At 48.2% G+C, this 21,954-nt stretch overlaps 1 protein-coding gene across 1 annotated transcript; it reads left to right on the top strand.

Annotated features, from left to right (window-relative positions):
- Positions 1–1,959: 1,959 nt before the first annotated feature.
- MAP6D1 (MAP6 domain containing 1) lies at positions 1,960–18,901 on the top strand. The gene is made up of 3 exons (XM_051781558.1): positions 1,960–3,361; positions 14,004–14,121; positions 16,786–18,901. Exons 1-3 carry the CDS (start codon positions 2,853–2,855, stop codon positions 16,861–16,863), a joined length of 705 nt encoding a protein of 234 aa, XP_051637518.1. The 5' UTR covers positions 1,960–2,852; the 3' UTR covers positions 16,864–18,901.
- The last annotated feature ends 3,053 nt before the right edge of the window (positions 18,902–21,954 follow it).

Here is a 21,954-nt window from a genome sequence, read left to right as displayed (position 1 = left end):
TAAGGCTGTACAAAAATCTTCATGTGGTTGTGCAGTTGTTTGCACCTGAACCTTTGTGCAGCATTGTCTGGCAAAGGCAAACTGTCTTCTCTGGTCCAAAATTACCTTAAAACTGCAATAGGAAAGTCAACTCTTAAGTCAGTCAGACAAGGAATCATGACAGCTCACTAGACTAAATAAGATACCTTTCTGGCAAGCAAATACCCTTCTTGCAAAATCTGGCATCAGCATGTCAGTATCTCAGTATTTAGTCACACGTTTGAATGACAAATTAGAAGAATGAAAAAAACCCCAAACTAAAACCCCAACCCTAGAAAAAAAAACAACAAAAAGGACCAACCACATGGAAGGCTTTTCAAAGAGATTATTGTGAATAAAAATACAATGTGGTGATTATGCAGACAGTTGGCAGAGACAACAGCTAGTGTTTGTGTAGGAAAACAGCAGTAAGTATAAAGTCATGGTTAGTCATGTAGAGATACAATCCTTCACCTTTTTTCAGTGGCTTTAAAGTCTGCTTTGGCCTTGCCATGTTTAAGGAATATTTTATTTCAGTGATCTGCCCTATTTGGAGTTTCATTTTAGTATTAAAACTAATTTAGAGTTTTCAGCCCCCATTCCTGGCAGCAAGAGCTGTTTTGCTTTCTGATTTGATGGGTTTTCTTTGTCTTACTGTTGCAGTATTCCTCCCCCCTTCCCCCCAGCTTTTAATCATGACAAATCTTCTAAATGCATGCAACTTTTTAATCTCATCCAGCATCTTCTGGTTTTCTTGTCTGTGTTAGCCTTTGTGCCAGTTTCATCCTACAGGCTGTGATGAGCAGCTGCTCCAAGCACTCCCTGGTGCTGTAGGTGGGCTCTGGGACATGCATTGCCAGAGCTGAATTCAGTACTAGGAGGTGGCAGGCCCAGGATGAGCAGAGACATCCGATTTATTCTATCATGTATTTTGTTAAGTCAGGCCTAGGAACAAGGATCAGAGCATCATTTGTACTGTACCACAGATAACATGATAAAGCAGATGTTCTGCTTTCTCCCATGGCTGTAAAGTCTATTTCTCTTTACCAGATATGATTTATTTTAAAAATTACAATGTAGAACAGAGCAGTTCTAAAAAAACAAGAGCAGCAGAAAATTAAGAAATGTCTCCCTGCATATTCCTAAAAGTATGTTTGTGGCTTTTTCAGACAACAAATTAAACACAGCATCCAATAGCCTAAATGGTTTTGTGACAAGAGTTCTGTGTGGGACCAAAATGTTTTTACCTGAAATTTCTGAGTCTCCTTGCCCCAACGAACTTGTGAGGGCGAGGGGGTGGTGATGAAATCAAAGCTGCTAGTAGCATTGACAACTGCCAAAGCAGGTATTTGGGACAACAGGGTCATCTGTGAAGGAATTGCTTCTTATCCTTTGTTGACTGTGTTTCAGAGAGAGGCCAAACACTCAAGGGGGGGTTCTGCCCCAGCCCATACCCACATTTCTAGCCTTTCTCCCTGCCAGAAGCAAGTGCAAATCTGAACTGAGATGCCAATACACTACAGATACAGTACTGCTCAGCTGAAACAAAGCAGTTGATCTTAACCTTCTCAAGTTCCACTGCATAATTATTTTCTTAATAATGCTTCATAGAATAGAATGTTTGGTTTGGGTTGGAAGGGACCTTAAAGATAGTCTAGTTCCAACACCCCCACAATGGGCAGGGAACCTTCCACTAGACCAGGTTGCTCAAAGCCCCATCCAACGCTGAATGTTTCCAGGGATGGAACAGCCAGAGATCTGGGCAACCTGTTGCCAGTGCCTCACCACCCTCACAGGGAAGAATGTCTTCTTGATATCTAATCTAATCTTCCAGTTTAAAGCCATTACACCTATCTTATCAGATAATCACCCGTAACTAGAGTATATGATTTTCTAACAGGAGGGATCTCAGTTTATCTGCATTCTTCACTTCTAAAGCCTTATATTTCATAGTTTGGTGACCCTCTGGGAGATTCAGCTTCCTCTGTAATAACACACTGAATGGGAAACTGGGGAGGAGCATTATGGCCCGTAGCCACTTATTACATAAGACGTAAAATTTCAAAAGCCCGGCTTATCCCCGATGTAATTCCGTCAGTTTCACTGTTTTGTGCCAGGACTGTTTGGTTTTGAACCTGAATGTACAAAAGGAAAGCTGTAATTTGCAGTCTCTGGCAAACAGTAAAGAAGGTGGGTCCTGTATTAGGATACATGGATGCTTGGATTTTGGTCAATAGGAGGTATTTTAAAAGTGAAGTGGTTAAACTGTTAATGTAAATGGAGGGAGGGAGATTAAGAGAGGTGGGGTTTTGCACGCAGCTATTGGAAACTAACACTGCAAGGCTGCTGTTTCTCATCCGGATCACTTATTTTTTAAACGCCAGGTTTCATATACAAACGCTTTCTCTAATCATGAGTGGTGACGATTATACCCCTCGAGGGTATAACTGAGCAGCACCAACCATCTACAGCGGAGCAGCGCTCCTCGCCTGGCCGGAGCCCGTGACTGGGCGCGCTTCGGCGCTGCCGGGCACGGAGCGGCTCCCGAAGCAGCGGCACAGACAGCGGCTCTCGGCGGCGCACGGGCAGAGCGGGTTCCCCGGGGGCGCGGGGTCCGGTCCCGCGTTCCCTCCCCCGCCGCTGCACGGGGCTCCCACCGGCAGCCGGGTCACGTGTGCGGGCCGTAATCCCGGCGAGGGGGTGTCGTTACCGGGGAAGGGGGCGGCGGGAGGAGGGGCTGCCGCCGATGAGGGCTGAAGCCGGGAGCGCGGCCGGCTGCGGGCGCCGGAGCCGCGGGCGTCGCTGCGGGCGAGGCGGGGGCTGCGGCCGCGGCCATGGCCTGGCCCTGCATCAGCCGGGTGTGCTGCCTGGCCCGCTTCTGGAGCCAGCTGGACAAGTCCGACCTCTCTGTGCCGCTCACCATCCACAACTACTCGGACATCGAGGAGCAGGAGGACGGGCCGCCCCAGCGCGGCGGGCCCCCCTCGCGGGGCAGCGCTCGCCCGCCTGCCCCGGCGCGCCGCCCGCGGGATCCCGCCGCCGCCGCCGGGAAGCCGAGCGGCCGCAGGAAGGGCCGGGCGGCCGCCGCCGGAGAGCCCTTCGCGGCGGAGACCCAGTACCGGCAGGACTTCAGAGCGTGGCCCCTCCCGAGGAGGGACGCCTTCCCCTGGGTCAGCGCCAGTAGCGGTGGCGGCGGCGGCGGGAGGGACGGGGCCGCCCCCCAGCCCGCCCCGGGACGCGCCGCCTGCGCCTTGCCCGGCGGCGGCGGGAGAACGGCGATCGACGGCCCCGAGCAGCTCCGGCCGCGCTCGCAGGCGGACGGCGGCCACACCACCTCCTACAGGTAACCGGGCCCGGCGGCCGCCCCGAGCCGGGGCTGCTCCTGCCGCGGGCGGGGACGCTCCTCCGCAGCGCGGGGATGCCGGCGGGCGGAACCGCCACCGAGGGGAGGGGGACGGGGGCTGCCGCCTCGCCGGCGGGCTCAGCCTCTCGCCGAAGCCGCCTTTGCTTTTGGAAGTGCGGTCCTTTAAAGTGTCGCTTGTGCCCCGGGCAGGTGCCTGGCCCCGGCGGCCCCTGTGCGTGCCGGGGCAGCGGGACCGTCCCCGGGCGCGCCGCCGCCCGGGCCGCGCTCGGGGAGAGGAGGAAGCACGCCGGGGGGATCCATGATTGCATCCCTGGCGCAGCAGCGCGCTACCCACCCGCTGCCGGGAGACTCGGCACCTCCGACAGCCAGAGCTGCCTGCCACCCGTCCGTGCCCAACAGCCGCACTGAGCTGCGTTCCCCGAATCCCTCGGTGCCATCATCGCTTTCCCTTTAAAACTCCTGGAATGCGACATTCATGGCGAGCCAAATTACAGCCTTAAAAGATCAGTCAGAGAAGAAGACATTTTCGGGATGTATCCCCTATGTCATCTAATGGGTAATGGAGAAAACTGTCACGAACCACCTGTCCCAGTCTTTAAAAATTACTAAGTGACTTATGTTACCAATGCCTTCCTTTCTCTCTGAACAGCATGACTGATTACAGATGCTTATTTCCTGAAACAAAGTCAGGTGAGATGCACCTAAATTCAACTCTTGTTCTTACTGACTCTCCCCATGGGAGGAGAGGGGATTTCAGCTCCTACAAGGCTGCTGTTGAATATTGTATCAGTTTCATGCTGTTACCACATGCTTCCTCATAATGATATTCGGCAGATTTTAATATACCGATGAGATATATTAATAGAGTAATTATTTTTATTCCAGTAGATTCTCAAGTATTTAGACTCTTATTACCTATTATGTACCTAGGAGACATTTCTCTTCATCACTGCAACTCATTAGATTATGTATCACAGTGGTTTTAAGACAAACTGGGAGCCCTGGGGGATATTGCTTAAACCACTCCTCCTCACACAGGCAGCTGTCCTGCTCCATGTGTGGTGAACATGCAGACTTAGGAAGGATAACTGCAGTGCTTGAATTTGTGCGCTGTTTTCTCCTTTTCCACATCTCCCCGGATAATCACAGAGTGATTATTATTCTTAAGCCAAAACACACTTTGAAAGCAGCACAGGAATTACTTCAGAGAAACCTGCCTAGAACCTAGCAAGGTTCACGTCTCAGAAACACATCTATCTCCACCATTTTGTTGAAGCTTCCCCCTGCTTCTTCAGCCTGACCCCAGAGGAAGGCTGCATTAGCCTGCATTAAAGCTGCAGCTGCCCTACAGCTGTTTGAATGCTCAGCAAAGTCACTTCTCAAACCTTCCTTCCCTCTGACTTCTCTGCTCTTACACTGGGCTCTCAGCTACTGTTATCAAAGAACAAGAAGTTTACAGATCACACGACAAATTACTGGCTGGGACAACATACCAACATGGAAATCAAAACAAGTTTTACAAAAAGTAAGACTTCAAGTTATTTAAGGAACTCCTCACTGCTGAAAGGAGGAGGAGTGCAGGACAAGGATGGAGGCACGAGCCAGGGCAGCCACACCAGAACAAAGTTCTCATGTAAAACCTTTAAGCTGTTTGAATACACAGTACACAACTGATACAGATGGGACTATGTAAATCAGGCCACTTTTGCCTTATTCCAGTAATTCCCATGGTTTCTTTGGATTATCACCTAGTACAACATTGCATTTAAGAAGTCTCTGTACCACTGAGCACACAGGAGTCACAACAAGCAGCAGGAGAAAAGTTCACAATAGCTTCACAGGCTGCAAGATTCTACTTTCATTTATATTTGTCTCTTTTTGTTTTTTAAAGAAAGACTAAGCAGGTACTTGGCAGAGTTACTCATTTTCAGTTACACTTGGGGCACTTGGTTTATATTGGGTAGCTTCAGTCATGGCAAAGCCCCAGGAGCAGTGCCACAGTCTGAATTGGGAAGGGGTGATCACAGCACCCCCACCTTTGGTGAGCTGAGCACTCACAACGACAAGGACATTTCCACTAACACATTACAGTTCATTCCTCTCCTCTTGTTTTATTTTCCAAAGGCAGCATTGCAGTCTGCAAACACTTATCTTCAGGTAGTAGCTGAACAGCACCATTAAGGATTGATCTTCATCTTCCTCTCTGACAAAGACTAGAAGGACCCTCCTTGTTCATTAAACTGTCCCTTGGTGGCCACACACAACTCCACTACGCTCTGGCCACAGGGACCTGCCTCATGTCTTGTAAACTGCACCCACCCACAGGTGAGAAGGCAGAAGGAAAGTCAGATCACCTGTGGTAGAGGCAGAGTAGGGGAGGTTTCTCTAACTAGGGGCAGCTTTGTCCTGAGGAGAAGGTTAGTGAGCCACATTATGTCTTTAGGGAGGGTGGGAAAAGGGAGAGTGTCCTGCAGAGACATGCAGGCAAGGATCTCTGCAGGTAGGTGCTTAGAGAGGAGCAAAGGTATGGAAAACATACACGTTTTTGGTAAGACACTAATTTCCTTGCTAGGGAGAACCTTGGGGAGATTCCTCCTTTTCTGCTGTTGCAGGAGTATCAGCCCATCCCTATAGCCCAGGCCTGAGGACTGGGCTCTCTGTGTGGGGAGCTGTGTCCACCCTCACAAGAAATGGGTGATTTGAGTCCTTTGTGCTCCGGGTGCTTCAGCAGCTTCAGCAGTGTGCCCAGCCAGGTCAGGCACACACCACAAGGCTCTTCCTGGCAGGATCTGCTCCTGCAGTGTGGACACTGCTGGTCAGCAGCCTCCAGCTGTACTGTGTGACTGTGTCAGGTCTCAGCAGCTGGCTGGGCTTGTTTAGTGTGAAAAGAGAGGGCAAGGCAGGGCATTGAACAAGACATGCAGAAAAGTTGGAGTTGATACATGGTCCCCTCCATGCTTTTAATGGCAGTAGTGGTTTTCTTGCTTGACTCTGTAAGATGTTGGGGTTTTCTTTTTTTATGTTCTGTGGTTTGTTTGTTTTGGTTTTTTTTTTAATGCAGGAATTTTGACTGCATGGTTCTACAACAGCCTATTGTGTTTGTTTCTGTGAAGCACCCAAGGGTAGTGGTGAGTCCCCTGTAAAATGCAGCACCATTTGATGTGCTTTTGTGCATAAGTGCTCTGCTCCTGTGAGACTTCATTCTGCATGCTGCTTTTAGTTCAGAAAGAAACTCAGCTGTGTACAAAACTGTCTGTACGTGGTTAAGCCAGTCAGCTTGACCTGGCATTTCCCAGCACAAAACAAACCCATGGGATCAATATCCAAGACCGAGGGCATCTTTCTATGGCCAGGATAAAGGGTAGGGGGTAGTGGAAGAATACCTGTACTGCTGAGGAAGCAAAGACTTTTGATTTTGAAATAATAACTCTGAATAAAAGGTGGAAGGACAGCACAGCTGCTTGGCCTACAAACTATTACCCTATATCCCCAGATCTTTGGGGCAGCTTCCTGATCCCTCCAGTCCCTGGATTTTGGCTGGAGTTCTGCAGGGGCTGAATGAAGTCAAACCCCAAGGGGCTGCATGGTGGGTGCTCAGGCACACAGGCCGAGGCAGATCGATACAAGCTGCACTTGAAAGGCTAAAATGGGATGTGCTCCAACTATGAAAAGATCCCAGGGACTGCTGCAGAGGGTTGCAGTAGATTATACCTTACTGATGCTGGAGGAGGCAGAAGAAAGTGCTGAGTGGCCCCTCTGCACCTTCCCAAATGTTTGTCCTTTGGCATCATGGAAGTGACTTCTCCCTTCAGCAGTAAGTTGCAGGTGCTGTGTACTTTTGGCTTGCACACAATTAATTGTAATACTAGGTCTTGATTGCATTTAGCAGACATTCTAGAAATAGAGAAGTGCTTTACTTAGCTCTCTTAATAGAGGATGAGAGAAGCTGGTGCTGTCAGCAGGTATCTGCAGCTGGCTCTGTTCTCTGGATGTCATTTTCTTACCTTGTTACAAGGCAACAGGGATAAGGCATGACCTCCTTGCCAGGGCTGGTATTGCTGGGAGGAGAACCCTGTTCGATGCTCAGCTACACTATAGGTCGCTTCAGACTTCAGTTTTCCCTTCAGTAACCTGCCAGCTTTTGGAAAGCACTTCAAATGTGTAAAGGAAAACGTTGCACCAGAGTTGCGAGGGATTGTTTTGCCTGTTCTTCCCCCACCCATTGTCTTTGCTTGTATTGGCACTCGGGGAACTGGGAGGATGACTGCAAATTTCTGCACATGTGCACAATGAGCACAGCCTGATCTCTGCAGTTGGGGTTTCCACAGGACAGGTGTTCTGAGCAGGCAGGAGAGTCAAGAGCACCCAACTTGTTCACAGGTGGGAGGCACAGCAGTAAAGCAGACCAAACTGGGCCCCAGAGATCAAGCAATTTTGTTCTGATGAGAAGAAACCTCATAAAGACCTGGGGTAATTAGGGGGAAAGGTGTCTGATGTGCCATTGCTAATGATTTTTTGGAATAGTGGGGTGGAAGATGCCCCAGCAAACTGAATTCCCACCTTCTTGCATGAGAACTCGACATGTGCCATTCACTGTGACCATGGAACAGACATGACCCCACCAGAAGCGACACTGCAGAACGAAGGGGATGACGCTTTTCCCCATAGCTATGGATGCAGTCACAGAACATCTTACTTGGCTGCCTCTCCTATTCATTCGCCTTCAAGTAATGCTTGTGCAGAGAAACAAGGTGACCTGTGGTGACTGCTTCACAATGCAAAGCATCTTATTTCAGCTGTGCAGAAAACAAAGAAAATACCTGTGCTTGTGTTCCGTAATATGGGATCAAAGTACACACCTGAGCCAGCAGGGTTAATAGTACTGCGTATGAGGAGCTCCATCCTTGATCCAGCAAGATCTTTAAATGCATGCTTATCCTCAATAATAACAGTAAAGCTTTTATAATCAAGGCTTACAGTTATCTTTACATTCTTAAGTGTCTTGCTGCTTGGGGAAATTAATACTGAAGCCCCTGATTTTTACGCTATTTAACAAGAAAGCTTACTTGGTGCAGGCATTGGGATGGATCCAGAGGGGCTCACTGTGCACTGCATAGCCTGGGTGGGGAAGGGAGGGCTTGGAGAGGGACAGAGGAATGTGAGGGGAGAGCCAGGTGAGCTGGGAATAGAGGCTCAAGAGAGGGTATCTGTTGTGCAAAGTATGCTGCAGAACTGAAATGGGGAAGATTCAAAGCTGTTGCATAAAGTAGGAGGAACTTCCTCCCCTCAATGTACCCTCAACCTTAGGTTAGAGAAAAAGGGGAAAGAGTGAAAAGTGGGATAATGACAGAAGTCAAGACCCTCAGACCTACCCACACCACCCCCATTCACACAGCTCCAATAAGAGGGAAGCAGCTACCCGTCCTATCAGACCACTGTCAATACTCCTTCCTTAGGCATCTGTTTGTGACCAGAGCACCCTCTTAAAACTCACCCTAAGACAACAGTTTGAGGCTTAAGGTTTTGTTTGGTCCTTTCAGTCCAGTCTTTTGCTGTTGCTTCTTTCCTGTGAGTTATGAGCAGCTCCAAGTACTGCCTGACCTTCCTGCAGGTGAGAGCTGAGACAGGATTCATCCAGGTGTCTTCTGCTTTCCTCCTCTATAATTCCTGTGTGCTGGTCTCTTCCTCTCTGCTATGTCTTTTCCCTACCCCTCTATTTTTAACCTCCATCCGCCTTTTCTTTCCCCCACTTCTGTCCTCATGCTGGGCTCTTTGGCTGGGTAGGAGAATGGGCACAATCTGCTCCTGTGTCCAAGGACTGGAATGGCCTCCAGCACCCCACCAGTGTCTGCCACAGCTCAGAGGAGAAGCAGTTTAATGGCTCAGTTATCCAGGAGGGCTTCTGACTTTGTCCATCACACAGAGCTCTCATCACTGCAACCATGACTCATGACATTTGCAATCCTCCATTTGCCAGGAGATGCCACAGCATCCTCCCTGGCCTAGGGGGGTCTTTGCCAGCAAGCAGACTCAGCCTGTCCTCTGGGAGAGCACCACTGGCCACACAACTCTGCCTGGGCAAACCAGCTCCATGGCCCTGCCAGGAACCTGCAAGGAGCTGTGTCACAAACGGGGAGACGTTTCACCCCACACCTTCTGCCCAAACCCCTTGCACACCAGTCTGGCTTCCCCAACAGACATCTAGAGTAGTGTGTACTTTGAGAAGAAAATAACAGAGACTCCCAAGCTGTGCACACAACTTTCCTCCTGGAGGGAAAACTGGAGAAATGTTCATTGTGCTGTTCAATTCTCACTGGCGTATTGGGTATGAGAAGGAATAAGACACTGAAAGAATGAGCACAGACTAGCTGAGGCAGCGTAGCTTTGATTTATGGTCAGCTATACAGAATGAGCCTTTTTCTCCATTTCTTAAATAAGAAATGGGATTGTAATGCAGCAGCTCAGAACTGCCATGGATAATTAATCATGGAAAGCAAGCTGTGACATAAAGATGAACTACTAAAATGACAACTGTGATGGCATTTGTGCTGTATGATCAGGCAAAGGAATAGTATCAATGCTGAAGATAAATCTGTATGGAAACAGCAGCTCCAGCCTGGTCGGTGTTTCCATTTTCTGCCTTCCCATGCCCACCAGAGGAGTCCTCCATCTCTGTGAAGTTAGAAACGTTTCTAGGTTAGATTTTCACTGGGTCAGTGAAATAAAAAGGATTTTGCAGGCAGCTTTCTCTGCAGGGCCAGAAAACATTTGTGGAGCACATGAAATGGGAAGAGCTGGAGGCAGCAATTAGTCCCAGTCACTACATGGTTTGCAGCACCCAGCAGCTTGAGCTGCAGCAGCACCGTGTCTGGAAAGAACAGAAGGACCAATCCCAAATCCATCATTCCCAAAAAATGCCCTGAAGTTTCCAAGACCACGAGGCAAATCATGGTGGGGCTTCCCCCCTGCCTGGGCTGTTAGCCGGTCTTGCTCACTAGGGGAGGGAGATGGCACCCAGCCACCAGCTCTTGTCAAAGCTGGGCTTCATCGTAACCCTCTGGTAATTTAATAGTCCAGTGCTTTTTTCTGTTTCTAGCCTATACATTAGCTGTATTCCCATGGGGGTTAAACTGTCCCAGCAGGCCACTAGCTTCCCTCTCCACACTGCACAGATCCAAACCTTCCCCTCCAGACACATCCCCCCACAGTATGAAATACATGCCTTTTCTTGGGCTCTGTTAACCAATTTTGAGAAAGAGCAAAGAAACAAATGACAAAGCATTGATTTATATGATGAAAGCAGTTCCATAAGGGGCAACCACCTGCAAAAAGCCACTTCTTAATTCTTCCTAGAGTGAGTCGGAGGTACAGAAACAGCAGTACAATAAAAGCAGCCCTTCCCTTTTGATCCATACTGTTTTAAATCTTGCATGCTACTCAGGAGGCCTTTTTCTTTCACAATCCCAGTGCTTTAGTACTTAGAAGTACCACTGGATCATTTCTATATATGGAGATCAAAAATCTCACCTCTAGGTTGTAGTAGTGGAGGACAAAACAGAACCTAAAGAGAGCCTGGACACTGAGTTATGGCCTAGAGGCTACTTTCCCTCAACTGCAGGTCCTTGCAGACCCAAAGTAACCTGACAACTGCTGCTGTCTAGGGACAGGAAGAGGAGGAGGGGTACAGCAGGAAGGATGAAGATAACCATGTCCAGCAGCAACAGACAGTCTTGCATGTTCATCCCCAGCAGCAGCTGGATGTCGCATCACACAAGGGTACAAGGGAGAAAGAAGACAGTGGCTAATCTTGACATTTGACATCTTAAACTAAGCACATTAAAAACAGGTCATTCCTCGTCCCCAGGCTTAGAGTAGCTCATGCATTTCAACTCCACTCATGATTCCAAGACCGATTTCTAGTCAAGTCACCAAACTGGTATTTTGGCTTATGTTCCTTCTAACTCTTGATTATACAGCTGGAGATGAGAGCCTGTATCCTGCAAGCTGAAGGGCAGAGCAGATTTAGTTAGCTGCATTTTCTGTATCAAAGGTTACAGTATTAATTTCTTGGTTTAAGTACCTCAGCTCCCAGAGGAGATATATTGTCTATGTTGTGCCCAGCCCTTCTCTGTGGCTCAGAGTCCTGGGTTTACCCAGTGGGAAATCCTAAGCCCAGACTGGAAATGCTGCTGTGGGTCTGGGCCGTGGCTATATCTGCCCTCACATTTCTGATTCTGTGGCTGAAGGCAGAGCATTTCCTCAGTGCATGTAGGTGCCTCAAAAATAGTTTTGACTGTTCAGGGTGAGAGGAGAATGGTTTGGCTTCGAGCCAAAATGAGGGTCCTGTGATCCAAAAGGGCTGTGTTTGGGGGTCTGCCAAATCAGCAAATGATCTGCTATAAAGCAGTGAGACAGAGCTGGCTGTACAGACAGGCAGCACAGTCATTCATTGCAAGCTGAGGACACCCTCTATTGCAGCGAGGAGACCAGTCAGCATGAGGTTGAATGGTTAGGAATCAATGCCACCAGCATTCCTGAGGAAATTGGGCTTTATGTGGAGTGGCAGGTTCCAGTTCCTAGAAACTGCTGGGATGTAATTGATGGTTTTGTACCATTTTGCTGGTATTTTGCCCAGTAGCTCTGTGTCCTCCCTCTGGCTGTGCAGCAGAGCAGAGCTCAGATTGAACATTCACACACATCTGGGATTCCCTGCTGAAAGGTTGTCTTCTTGGGGCATCACTCGGCCAAAATCACCTTTTTGCAAAGGTGCTCCCTGACCCTGAGGTGTTGGAGCAGCGGGAACCCCACTACCAGCTCCAGGAGAGCTGCATGGACACTCACCTGCTGCCTGAGCAGGCCCGAACAGCAAGGTGCAGAGAAGGCAGAAGGTGGCTGCTCAGGACAGTGAGAGCAAACTGATTATAAACAAGATTTGCACTGGACATAGAGAGCCCTGACAGAAGCCTGGCTTTGCTTTTGGACAGCAGCTCTTCCACAGAGCAATACCCGCTACTGACTGAGTGGATTTAAGAACTCGCTCCACCCTCACTCAAGCTGACAAACTGCTGTCAGCCCCAGCAGCAGGTTCCTGCTCCTTTCCTTGTGCCTGCAGCTGTACTCATCTATCCTGGCAGGAGGCTGCTGCCAGCAGCTAACTTGGTCAAGAAAGAGATATTTAATTTTTTGGAATTAATTTTGTTAGCATGCTGGTTTCTCACTGGCTTAGATACAGTCCAGGGTTGTACCCTGTATCTACAAATCAGCAAAGAAATGAGGCAGCATTTTAAGGCTGAGTCTATTATTAGAAATAAAACATAAACCAGGCAGTGGTTATATCACTTTGGTGATATACTGAAAGGATCATGTCCAAACTACACATTCTAAAATAATACTACACACTCACGCACCTTAAAATAAGATTTTTAAAAGGGGAATTTGCATCTACTATCAAAATAGCAAATAGCATGCTTGGGAAAAAGGAAAAACAGAAAGGCTGTGATCAAAGCTAAACTGTACTGTGTCTGTTTCCCTAGCCTGGGCACGAAGGACTCAGTCTTACCCCTTGATCTTGTGTATAAGCCGATAGTAAAATGCAGATATTATTGAAGTATGCCAGGGTATGAACATAAAACTGTCACATCTCAGTTAGTCACCTCTCCCTTTGCTACAGAAACTGCCTGTTGGTTGCCAGAGATACGTACACAAACAGAGCAGACTCCTGTCTTCTCCTGAGAGAAATGAGCCAGCTCAGCTGGCTGCTACTGCAGCATTCAGAGAGTCCTAATGGAGAGGCATCAGTGAGGCCTGTCTGTGACAAGGGGTACAGAGAAGTAGGGAAAAGGCTGCAGAAGGGACCTGGCAGCCAAGCTGAGCCAGACCCTGCCGTGCTGTTCTTTGGTGCTCTCGAAACATGGTCTGCCCCTTTCCCAGTGCAGTCTCTGCACCCGTTTCTCTGATGGCACTTGGCTGACTAATCCTCGGAGCAGTGATGCCTTCTCAGACATCACCATGCAGATTTAAAGTACTTCCCCCCGAAGGAAAATCATCTGCAGAAGCATCTGCCAGCTGAGATGGTGTCTCCCTTTGGATGCATTTCAGACTGGGCTGCCACAGCTGTGCAGCGCAGCACACACTGGCAAACCTGGCTCCTGTTGAGAGCCAGAGCCAAGGAAGGGAACACCAGCACACTCTCTCCACATGGGAGGGCCAGGCACCAGACCAAGGGGGTTTACATAGTGGCCAATGAGCTAGACATGTTTTACATTGTAAGTGGTCAATGGGCCTTCTTGCAAAAAGTCTTTTTTGAATTTTTCTTATCCAGGAGGGAAGCACCAAGCACTGCCAGGAGAGAGCACATTTTGCAGGAATAAAAGGAGAGTTAAGTCAGGCCAACCAGTTAGCCCAGTCTGTGCTCTGTTGCACCTTTCATCATAGGCTTTGTGAGAGAGGCAGGCCTCTACACTCAGTACTTCTTTTATTCTCAGTATGCCTTAGCCAAGTTCAATCTTATGAACTGATTACAACCAGCCTTGCCTTCTGGCTTTGCAACCACTCTGAGCAGAAGCACCCAATGGATATATTGTGTTTTATGGGTTCTTCTGTCTTGACAATCTCATTTCAGACAAGAGTATCGCCCATGGACTGGAGCCAAACCATCCAAGCCTATAAAGACAAAACAAGGCTTCATTATGCCAGAAGACCATTTTGTTCAAGAGACAAGCTACAAGGCAGACTTTAAGGTAATTAACAGTTTTTAAAAATCCTAAAGTCAATGAGAGTAAAACCCAAAGTGTACACATCAGGAACTACTCATTTTTTAGCAGTGGTGTGTTTAGCCATGTCCTCACTGACCCCTCTTTCATCACTGCCCATAAGGTAACGTGGCCATCCCTTGTCTTCAGAGATATGTGCTAGACAATGTCATACTGTAACTGGTCATCATTCAACCCATAATTCAATGCCTCAAGTGGATACCTTATGTACAAGGTGTGTGTGTGCCATCCCCTCTCTGTGTGTAAGGTGCAATCAACACTCTGCACACCCTTGGAGTGGTCAGTGTGCACCAGCACTAGGGCTGCAGTGTGAGATTCAGCCTCTGGTACCAGCATCAACCACGGGCACAGGTGTTTGCATGGGAACCTTTGCAGATCCCTGCCTGAGGAACAGCACACACCCAGGCAGGACAAAACTCCCCCGTGCTGGTGGGGGCAGAGGCTGCCCCGACTACCAACACCAAGGAGGACACAGCTGTGGTGAGCAGCCAAGCTGCACAGCTCTTGGGCCTCCGAGACTTCCTTGGGATTTTCCCGTGAGTTTCTACAACCCTCTATACCAGTGAAGATAATTTTCTTGTTCATGAAATACATGTTACTGAAAATCCCCCAAGGAAATGTTCTCTCTGTACTCAGCATTTTCCCTAGCAGGACCCCACCCACTCCCCATCCCCACAAGGAAGGAAAGTGCGCACTGACAAGGCTCTGGTTTAGCTGCTTTTTGCATTAGACCACCAAGAAGAGCAGCACCTCACAGCCAACTGCAGAATTGGTTCAGAGGCTGCACTGAGTGATTCAGAAAGCAGAGATGGGGCCGGGGCTGAACTCCCCAGCCACAGTGTGCTGTACTGTTAGAGGTAATAGCAGCTACTCCAGGGCCACACGTAAAAAGTAAATCTTTGCCTTGGAGGAGACAAGGAAGAAGTGTTTAATCAGCAGACAGTCAAGTGCCTCCTCCGCAGAGGATTGCCAGCACACTGCTGCGACAAGGCACACGATGGGTATATCCAGCTCTGCTGCAAGTGGGACAGTGACCTCAGGCAAAACAGAATTTGCAAACCTCACCAAAATTTCCTCCTTGCTCTAAATAGTCTGGGCTGCTTACCGAGGTGCAGCAATGAGGATAGAGGATATTTAACCCTTAAACCTTGTATTTTAATGCTTGTGAATTTAATTTTTCATTTTGACCCTAGAGGGGTCAAAATACAGTGTCTTCCTATTTAGCAGATAGGATGCAAAGGAGAGGGTCCTAGATGAACCCCTCGGAGTCCCTATCCCAGTTCTCAAGGAAAGGAAAGGAAGACTGGAATCCCAGACACAAACATTTGCCGCCCAGGACACTGCACTCTGGACCACGCAGCAAAGGTCTCGTGTCCTGGAGCCCCAGGGTACAGCCTCTCTCACAGACAGCATGAGAAAAGTGTAGTCAGGAACAAAGATGGTGCCAAAGAGCCACCAGTTCAAAGAGAAGCCAGACTGTCTCTGGTTCACACTTGATCATTTGGACTTTCCCTCTGGCCTGAAAGCCCTGGCTTTGCCAGACATGTGAGAGTCAGGTTTACGTTCTGTCCTGACAGCCTACACAGAGGACTCAGGGGAATGGCTCTCCCCAGCTGCTGAGCTGTGCACAGGCTGTTTGTGACATATCATTTGTTCCTCAGTGTGTCAGATGCATCCCCAGAGGAACGGAAAAATCAGAACAATGAAATAATAACAACCAGATCAATAGCTTTCCCTTTTCCCCTATACTCTCTTTGCCTGTGGTCTTGCTCTTCTTTCTCTGCTTGGATGGTGCCCATCAGCATACCCAGCAGAGCTTTCCACCCTTTCATGTTTTATGGCCAGATTCACCCAGAGTCCTGGGCTGGATGCACATCTATGGCCACTGTTGTTTCAAAACCTTTGGGTTTTCAGCATTAAGGATGACAGAAGCATCCAGGTGTCCTTCATGCTTCAGTACAACCAAAACAGATACTTATTGCATGTAATTATGACTCCACAGACACTAGAGAGAACAACAACTTATCTCTGCCTTTCCTTTCAACATCCTTATCTGAGTCCTTGAAGTTTCACAGCCTGGCATGGCCTGTTCTCCTTTGGGTACTCCAGGTCTGTTCACATCAGACATAGATCATAGCCCCATAAAGCATTACAATGGAACATTTTGATGGAGCCCAGATGGCATTCTCCAAAAGGTTAAGGACCAGACACACACCACTGTAATTCCTCTCACTTAAAATCCAGCACCAGGCCAGCGGTGAATTTGTTGTGATGTTTGTAGAGTATTTGCCAGCAGGGCTTTGTGAAGAGGCAGCTCTTCATCTTGCAGAAGCTGGCTCCAGCCAAGGCCTGCCCAGCCATGGTTATCCCCATCACACCACACACCTCCAGGTCCAAGGGCTGGGTTACAACTACGTCCCTCCTCGTTGGCACAGCATCGCACCTGCCCTTGGGTCACCCTGCACGCCAAGGCCAGTCTCACCGCTGCCCAGCCAAGAGACAACACTTGTTGGGTAGTGGCACGTTACAGGGAGAGCAGATAGATCCTCGCAGCACTCCAGCTCTCTCGGACTCTCTACACAGTTGTACTCTGTGTCACACTAACATTTCTCTCTCCCCTCACCCCACTAGATCCCAGAGGTGAAGACCAGGTTCTCCCCCAACCCTTCTGCTGTTTTCCAAGCGCCGTCGCGGATCCTCAACGTTTGAACCCGGACCCTCCTGGCACCCAGGCAGCTTAAACGCAGCGTTTCTGTTAAGATGTATCACTATGCAATTTTCACGAGGAGTGTTAAGATCAGAGAACCGGTGTTATCAACAGCAGCTCCAGTGATTAATGATATGCACACACACTTTCTGTTAACACAACAAACCACAAAGCGCTTGGTTTAGAACTGGCAAAACACCCTGCGAGGAGTGACCTAGTTTTTCACAGGAGCAGGTTCATTACTATGCCAGCTGGCGTCACATTAGGAGACTGACTTTGGGCAGCAAAGGTAGGATTGCAGGCAATGTCCCTACGCATAGCTACACAGGGTAGGAGGGAAAACAATCACAACAGGACAGATAATTAAAACCCAAACCAGTTTTATTTAGCAACACCCTCTAAGTGGGGCAGAGAAAGACCAGGGAGTAGTCTGGCCCTTTCTTGAGGGGTTTTGGAAGTAGGACCTCAAATGGCATCACCAGAAAGCACAGCTTCACAGGGGCTGGTCTGAACTTCCAGGGTTGTTTTAGAAGCTGGAGGAACCAAACGTCATTAAACTCTAAAATAAATCTGGCACAGGTAGTGTTTTGGGGCTTTCCAGCTGGAAGGCTGGATGTTTCCAAAACTGAAGGGCTGATGCAGGAGCAAGAGGGGGCTGAACTCAAGAGACAGCCCTGATAGCAGGCTGGTTTGTAGAGAAGTACATGGACACAGCCAGGCACCCACCAGGCTCCTCCAGAGGATCTAAGATACTTATGTAATTTGTACAGCTGTTCGGGTGAGTGTAAATATTGTACATGGATTTTACCTACAGCAGTTTGTGATCCTTTAATGAAAAGGACATGCTTACAATTTTAATAAATGTTAACTCTTTGCATATGCAAGGTGGAAAATATTGCCTTGAAATTCCTAGATTATTGCCTGTATATTGGTAATGCTAATGCTAGGAACAACCACAAGCGAATGTTACTTAGAAACTCTTCTTAAAGAAAAATGTAATGTAGAATGTAAGCCATCTGTCATTTCTGAGATAGGCCATTTCAAGTGTCATTGTTCTGAAGCTGATTTTTTTAGACTGCTGCGCATTTAACTTTTGCTGAGGTACACGTGTTTTAAGAAACCATTTTTTTAGCCTTTGTTCATCAAGACTTTACAATTTCTATTAATAAGTTATGCAATATAATTAGTCTATTGCTTATTTAATGGTTTTACTAATTATTTTGGGAAAAAAATTTGAGAAACTTTATGTGTTTGTAACACGTGTGTTGTCTAGAATGAAGGGAAACTATCCTCAGACTTGAATAGGGATCAGATATTCATTCACATGTAATGAAACAGACTTGAACACAGGAGCATTTTTTCTTAAACTTCCTTCTAGCTGAAGCCTAAGGCAAATTTAATGAACTTGGGGATTCTGCAAACACGTATGCATTGCTGATAACTCCCATAAGAACAATTCTTGAACTGTTGGCATGTGGATTGTACTTGGAATACATGCAGACAGCATCTTCTCACTGCATTGTGTGAGAATTTAATGGTGCCATCTCTGTTCGCTGCAGCAGGGCCGAACACAACCACCAGAATATGGAACACCTGCAGTAAGCTGTGTTTGGGTGGGAACAAACACAGGATGGCACTTCCCACAGTCATCCTTGGACCCATAGGAACCTACAGTAATCCCAGTGCTTGCCAAAATAATATTTCAGGAGATTAATTTTTCAGGATATTAATTTGAAACATTCAAACTGTACTAAAAGTTTTGCATGTTAGATGTTTCTAAGAATTTGATCTGCTTGTTTAATCTCTTTATAATGTTTTTAACAGTTTTGTTCAAATAATTTAAGTTCGTTTCAATCCTGGACTTTATTAACAGCAAGGAAAAAAAAAAGAAAAAAAAAAAGGAGAAATTGTCTATTCTCTCTTCTTAATTCACTGTATTTCTTAAAACAAAAACAACCCAGGTTTAAACAAATTGCTAATATAAGCTTGTATTTTATCAAATGGACTGGATTTAATTTAATAAATTAAAATGTATTTTGTCTATTGGTTCTTTCCCAAATTTTTTTTGTTGTAAAGCATAACCCTCAGATAAGTCAACTTTGCAGGACAATTTATCACTGCACGTCTGTGCTGCACACCTGCATGAGCAGGACAGCAGAGCACAGCAGACACCAAGCAAGGTGTTGGGGCGATGCATTCAGAGCCATCAGCAGTCAATTCCTTACTCCTGGAGCTTGCCTGCAGGCACAGCCCCCAGCAAGAACAGCTTCTAAGGCACACTTCAAGCTGCAGCCACTGCTGATCCGAAAGCACAGCTGCTTTCCAAAGGAAGCTGTTGCTCTGCAGAATCCATAGTCACTCAGGGGACTTTTCCCAGACCTTTTCAAAGGGAAAGCAAACTATTCAGCAAGCAGTCCATCACCGTGAGGGGGAAAAGGGGATGAACCAATGACACTAATTTGCTACATTCCCTATGAAATGCACAGAGGGTAGATCAACTCTGATGCAGGTGCCGCGCTCTCAGGATCCCTTTCAGACGTGCCCATAGTGTTCCCTGTTTACAGTTTCACCTCAGTTTCACTCTGCCATCTCACAGAGACCACAGGAATTGAATTTTAACAGATACCATCGCTTTACAGTTACTCCCAATAACATTTCTGTCAGTAAAGATGCTGAAAGTACAACTACCTTCCCCAGGCAGTGGAAGGCCAGCTTTTCTAGCTATGCCTCAGAAGACTTCCAGGAGAAAGCCAAAAGCTCACGAGCTGCTGCCTGGCTCCAACTACATGAGGGGCAAACTGAGGAGGTACTTACCACTGTACGGTCCAGGGTGATGCCATTGGCTGCCAATGTCTGCAGCTCACCTGATTTTGTATGAAAAATGGCCACCTCAGCCAAATTGAAAGATACCAAACTAAGTTCCTCTGAAGAAGGCAAATCCACACGCATTTTGCAGGCTCCAGGGAGTCACTATGCCAGGACTGCTTCCAACGCTGTTCTTACGCTAGTATTTGTCTTCCCAATTGCTTTGGGCCCATGTCCAAGTCCCTCAAGGCTTTCCAACTGTGAATCACACTGCAAACAAGGGTTATTTGACACATAAAAAAATGTCCTTTAAAAGGAAAGTTTTACACCTGAAGCTTTATAATTTACTACCTCTAGGGCGTCACTGAGCCTACTTGTTTCATTTATTCCTCCTGACACCTTGCCTGTTGGGATGCTGAGGGTGAGTTTTACACCAGGCAGCTGTGAATATCTGCACTGCCACATGCTCAGGTCTGTGCAATACTCCACTGCTCGGAACGGTTCTCATTGAAAAGTTCACAAGCAGCATGTTACTGTTTTGCCAGTTTACATAAACAGCACATTTCTCTCTGCATTGCTCTAATTTCTTTGAGGGTGAACAAGGATGTGCAAACCCACGACCTCTGTCTTACTCATACCGATTTCCTCTATCCTGGCCACTGCAATAATTGCGATCCTAAGGATCTACATGGTTTGCCACAGACAGATTGCTAGTGCCATGCATCCCAGAGAGGCTGTGTTTGTTTCCAGAGTAGAGATGGCACAGGTGTGGAAGATCCCTTGTTTCTGGTGGGACAGGCTTTGATGTCACCCAGACCACCTTGAGACCCAAAAGCACCACTTGTGCCTGTGCCAGCTCTGTGTGCAGACAGCTTAATTCCTGAAGTAATGATCCCGCACGTCTGGGCACGCTGCACCAGCCCCCACATCCCAGGATGTGCTCACCTGTGCGAGGGCAGGGAGGGAGGCACTGGGGGGCAGTGCCAAGGGCTCTGCCCACATGGCACAGCCAGCCTTCCTCAGCCCCCTGTGCTAGTTCAGGAGGCACTTCTGTGGGACTGAGCACAAATAAGGAGTTTTGCAGCATTTTCAAAAGACAACAGCGCATTAGTCTGCTCACAAGCACCCACCACTCCTCCCCACAGCCGGGGGAGAACACAGGAGCTTGTTTTCCTTACTTTTTCCCGTTCCTGTCCGTGTCACGTGTTGGTGCCCAGCACTGGCAGCAGGTGGAGGGGAGTCTCTGTGAGAGGAGAGGGGTCTCTGAGAGGGGAGGGCAGAGCTGTGGGGGGTCTCTGAGAGGGGAGGGCAGAGCTGTGGGGGGTCTCTGAGAGGGGAGGGCAGAGCTGTGGGGGGTCTCTGAGAGGGGAGGGCAGAGCTGTGGGGGGTCTCTGAGAGGGGAGGGCAGAGCTGTGGGGGGGTCTCTGTGAGGGGAGGGGGCTGCCCTGTGCCGGACACAGCCGGTTCCTGCCACCCCCGGGCAGCCGAGGGAGCCGAATCCCCGAGAGGAGCCGGCTGAGCCCAGTGCCTGAGGGATGCAGGAGGCAGCAGTCAGGAGTGAAGGACTGAAGAAGTCAATCTCAGGAAAAATGAGCTGGGGGGGGACACACGATGCTTTTTTCAGTTGTTTTTTCTTGTCTTTGCTTCTCACCATCCAGCTCTATTTGGCAATCCATTCAACTAATTTTCCTGAAGTCGAGTCTGTTTTGCCTACGGCAGTAACTGGTACGTGATGTCCCTGTTTTTATCTAGAGACTGCCTTGATCTGAGCAGAACAGTGGTGGAGTCCCATCGGTGGAGGAATTTACCAGATGTGCAGATGTGGCACTTGGGCACACGGTTTTGTGGTGAACGTGGCAGTGCTGGGTTTACTGTTGGACCCGATGGTCTTAGCGGTCTTGTTCAAACTAAATGATTCTCTGGTAAATTATCCTGACCCACAAGCTGCTTCATCTGCTGCAGGGGAGTGAGAGTGGCTGGGTGGGTGTCTGGCAGCTGGCCAACCTCAACCCACCTTGCTTTTCAATCTTCCACATAAACCAATTACTTGCTGTTTAAACAGGCTGCTCTGGAGGATGAAAGATTGGAGCTCAGCTCCTGGCTTCCCTTCCCCCAGCCTCCTAAACCAGGAGTTTTTTAAAATAACTAGGAAAGGGAAAAATTACCTTTTCCTTCAGATCAGTTCCACAACTAGCAATTTTTATCCAGAACTAACTAGGACATTCTGAATACACAGAGCACAAAAGTATCTGCGAATTTGGAGAAACGCTGAGTGACAGGTGACAGTC

This window comes from Manacus candei, unplaced genomic scaffold (genome assembly GCF_025592945.1).
Source record: "Manacus candei isolate 608988 ecotype Guabito, Panama unplaced genomic scaffold, ASM2559294v1 h1tg000015l, whole genome shotgun sequence".
In the NCBI taxonomy this organism is placed as follows: Eukaryota; Metazoa; Chordata; class Aves; order Passeriformes; family Pipridae; genus Manacus; species Manacus candei.
This window is presented reverse-complemented; position numbering and strand designations above follow the sequence as displayed.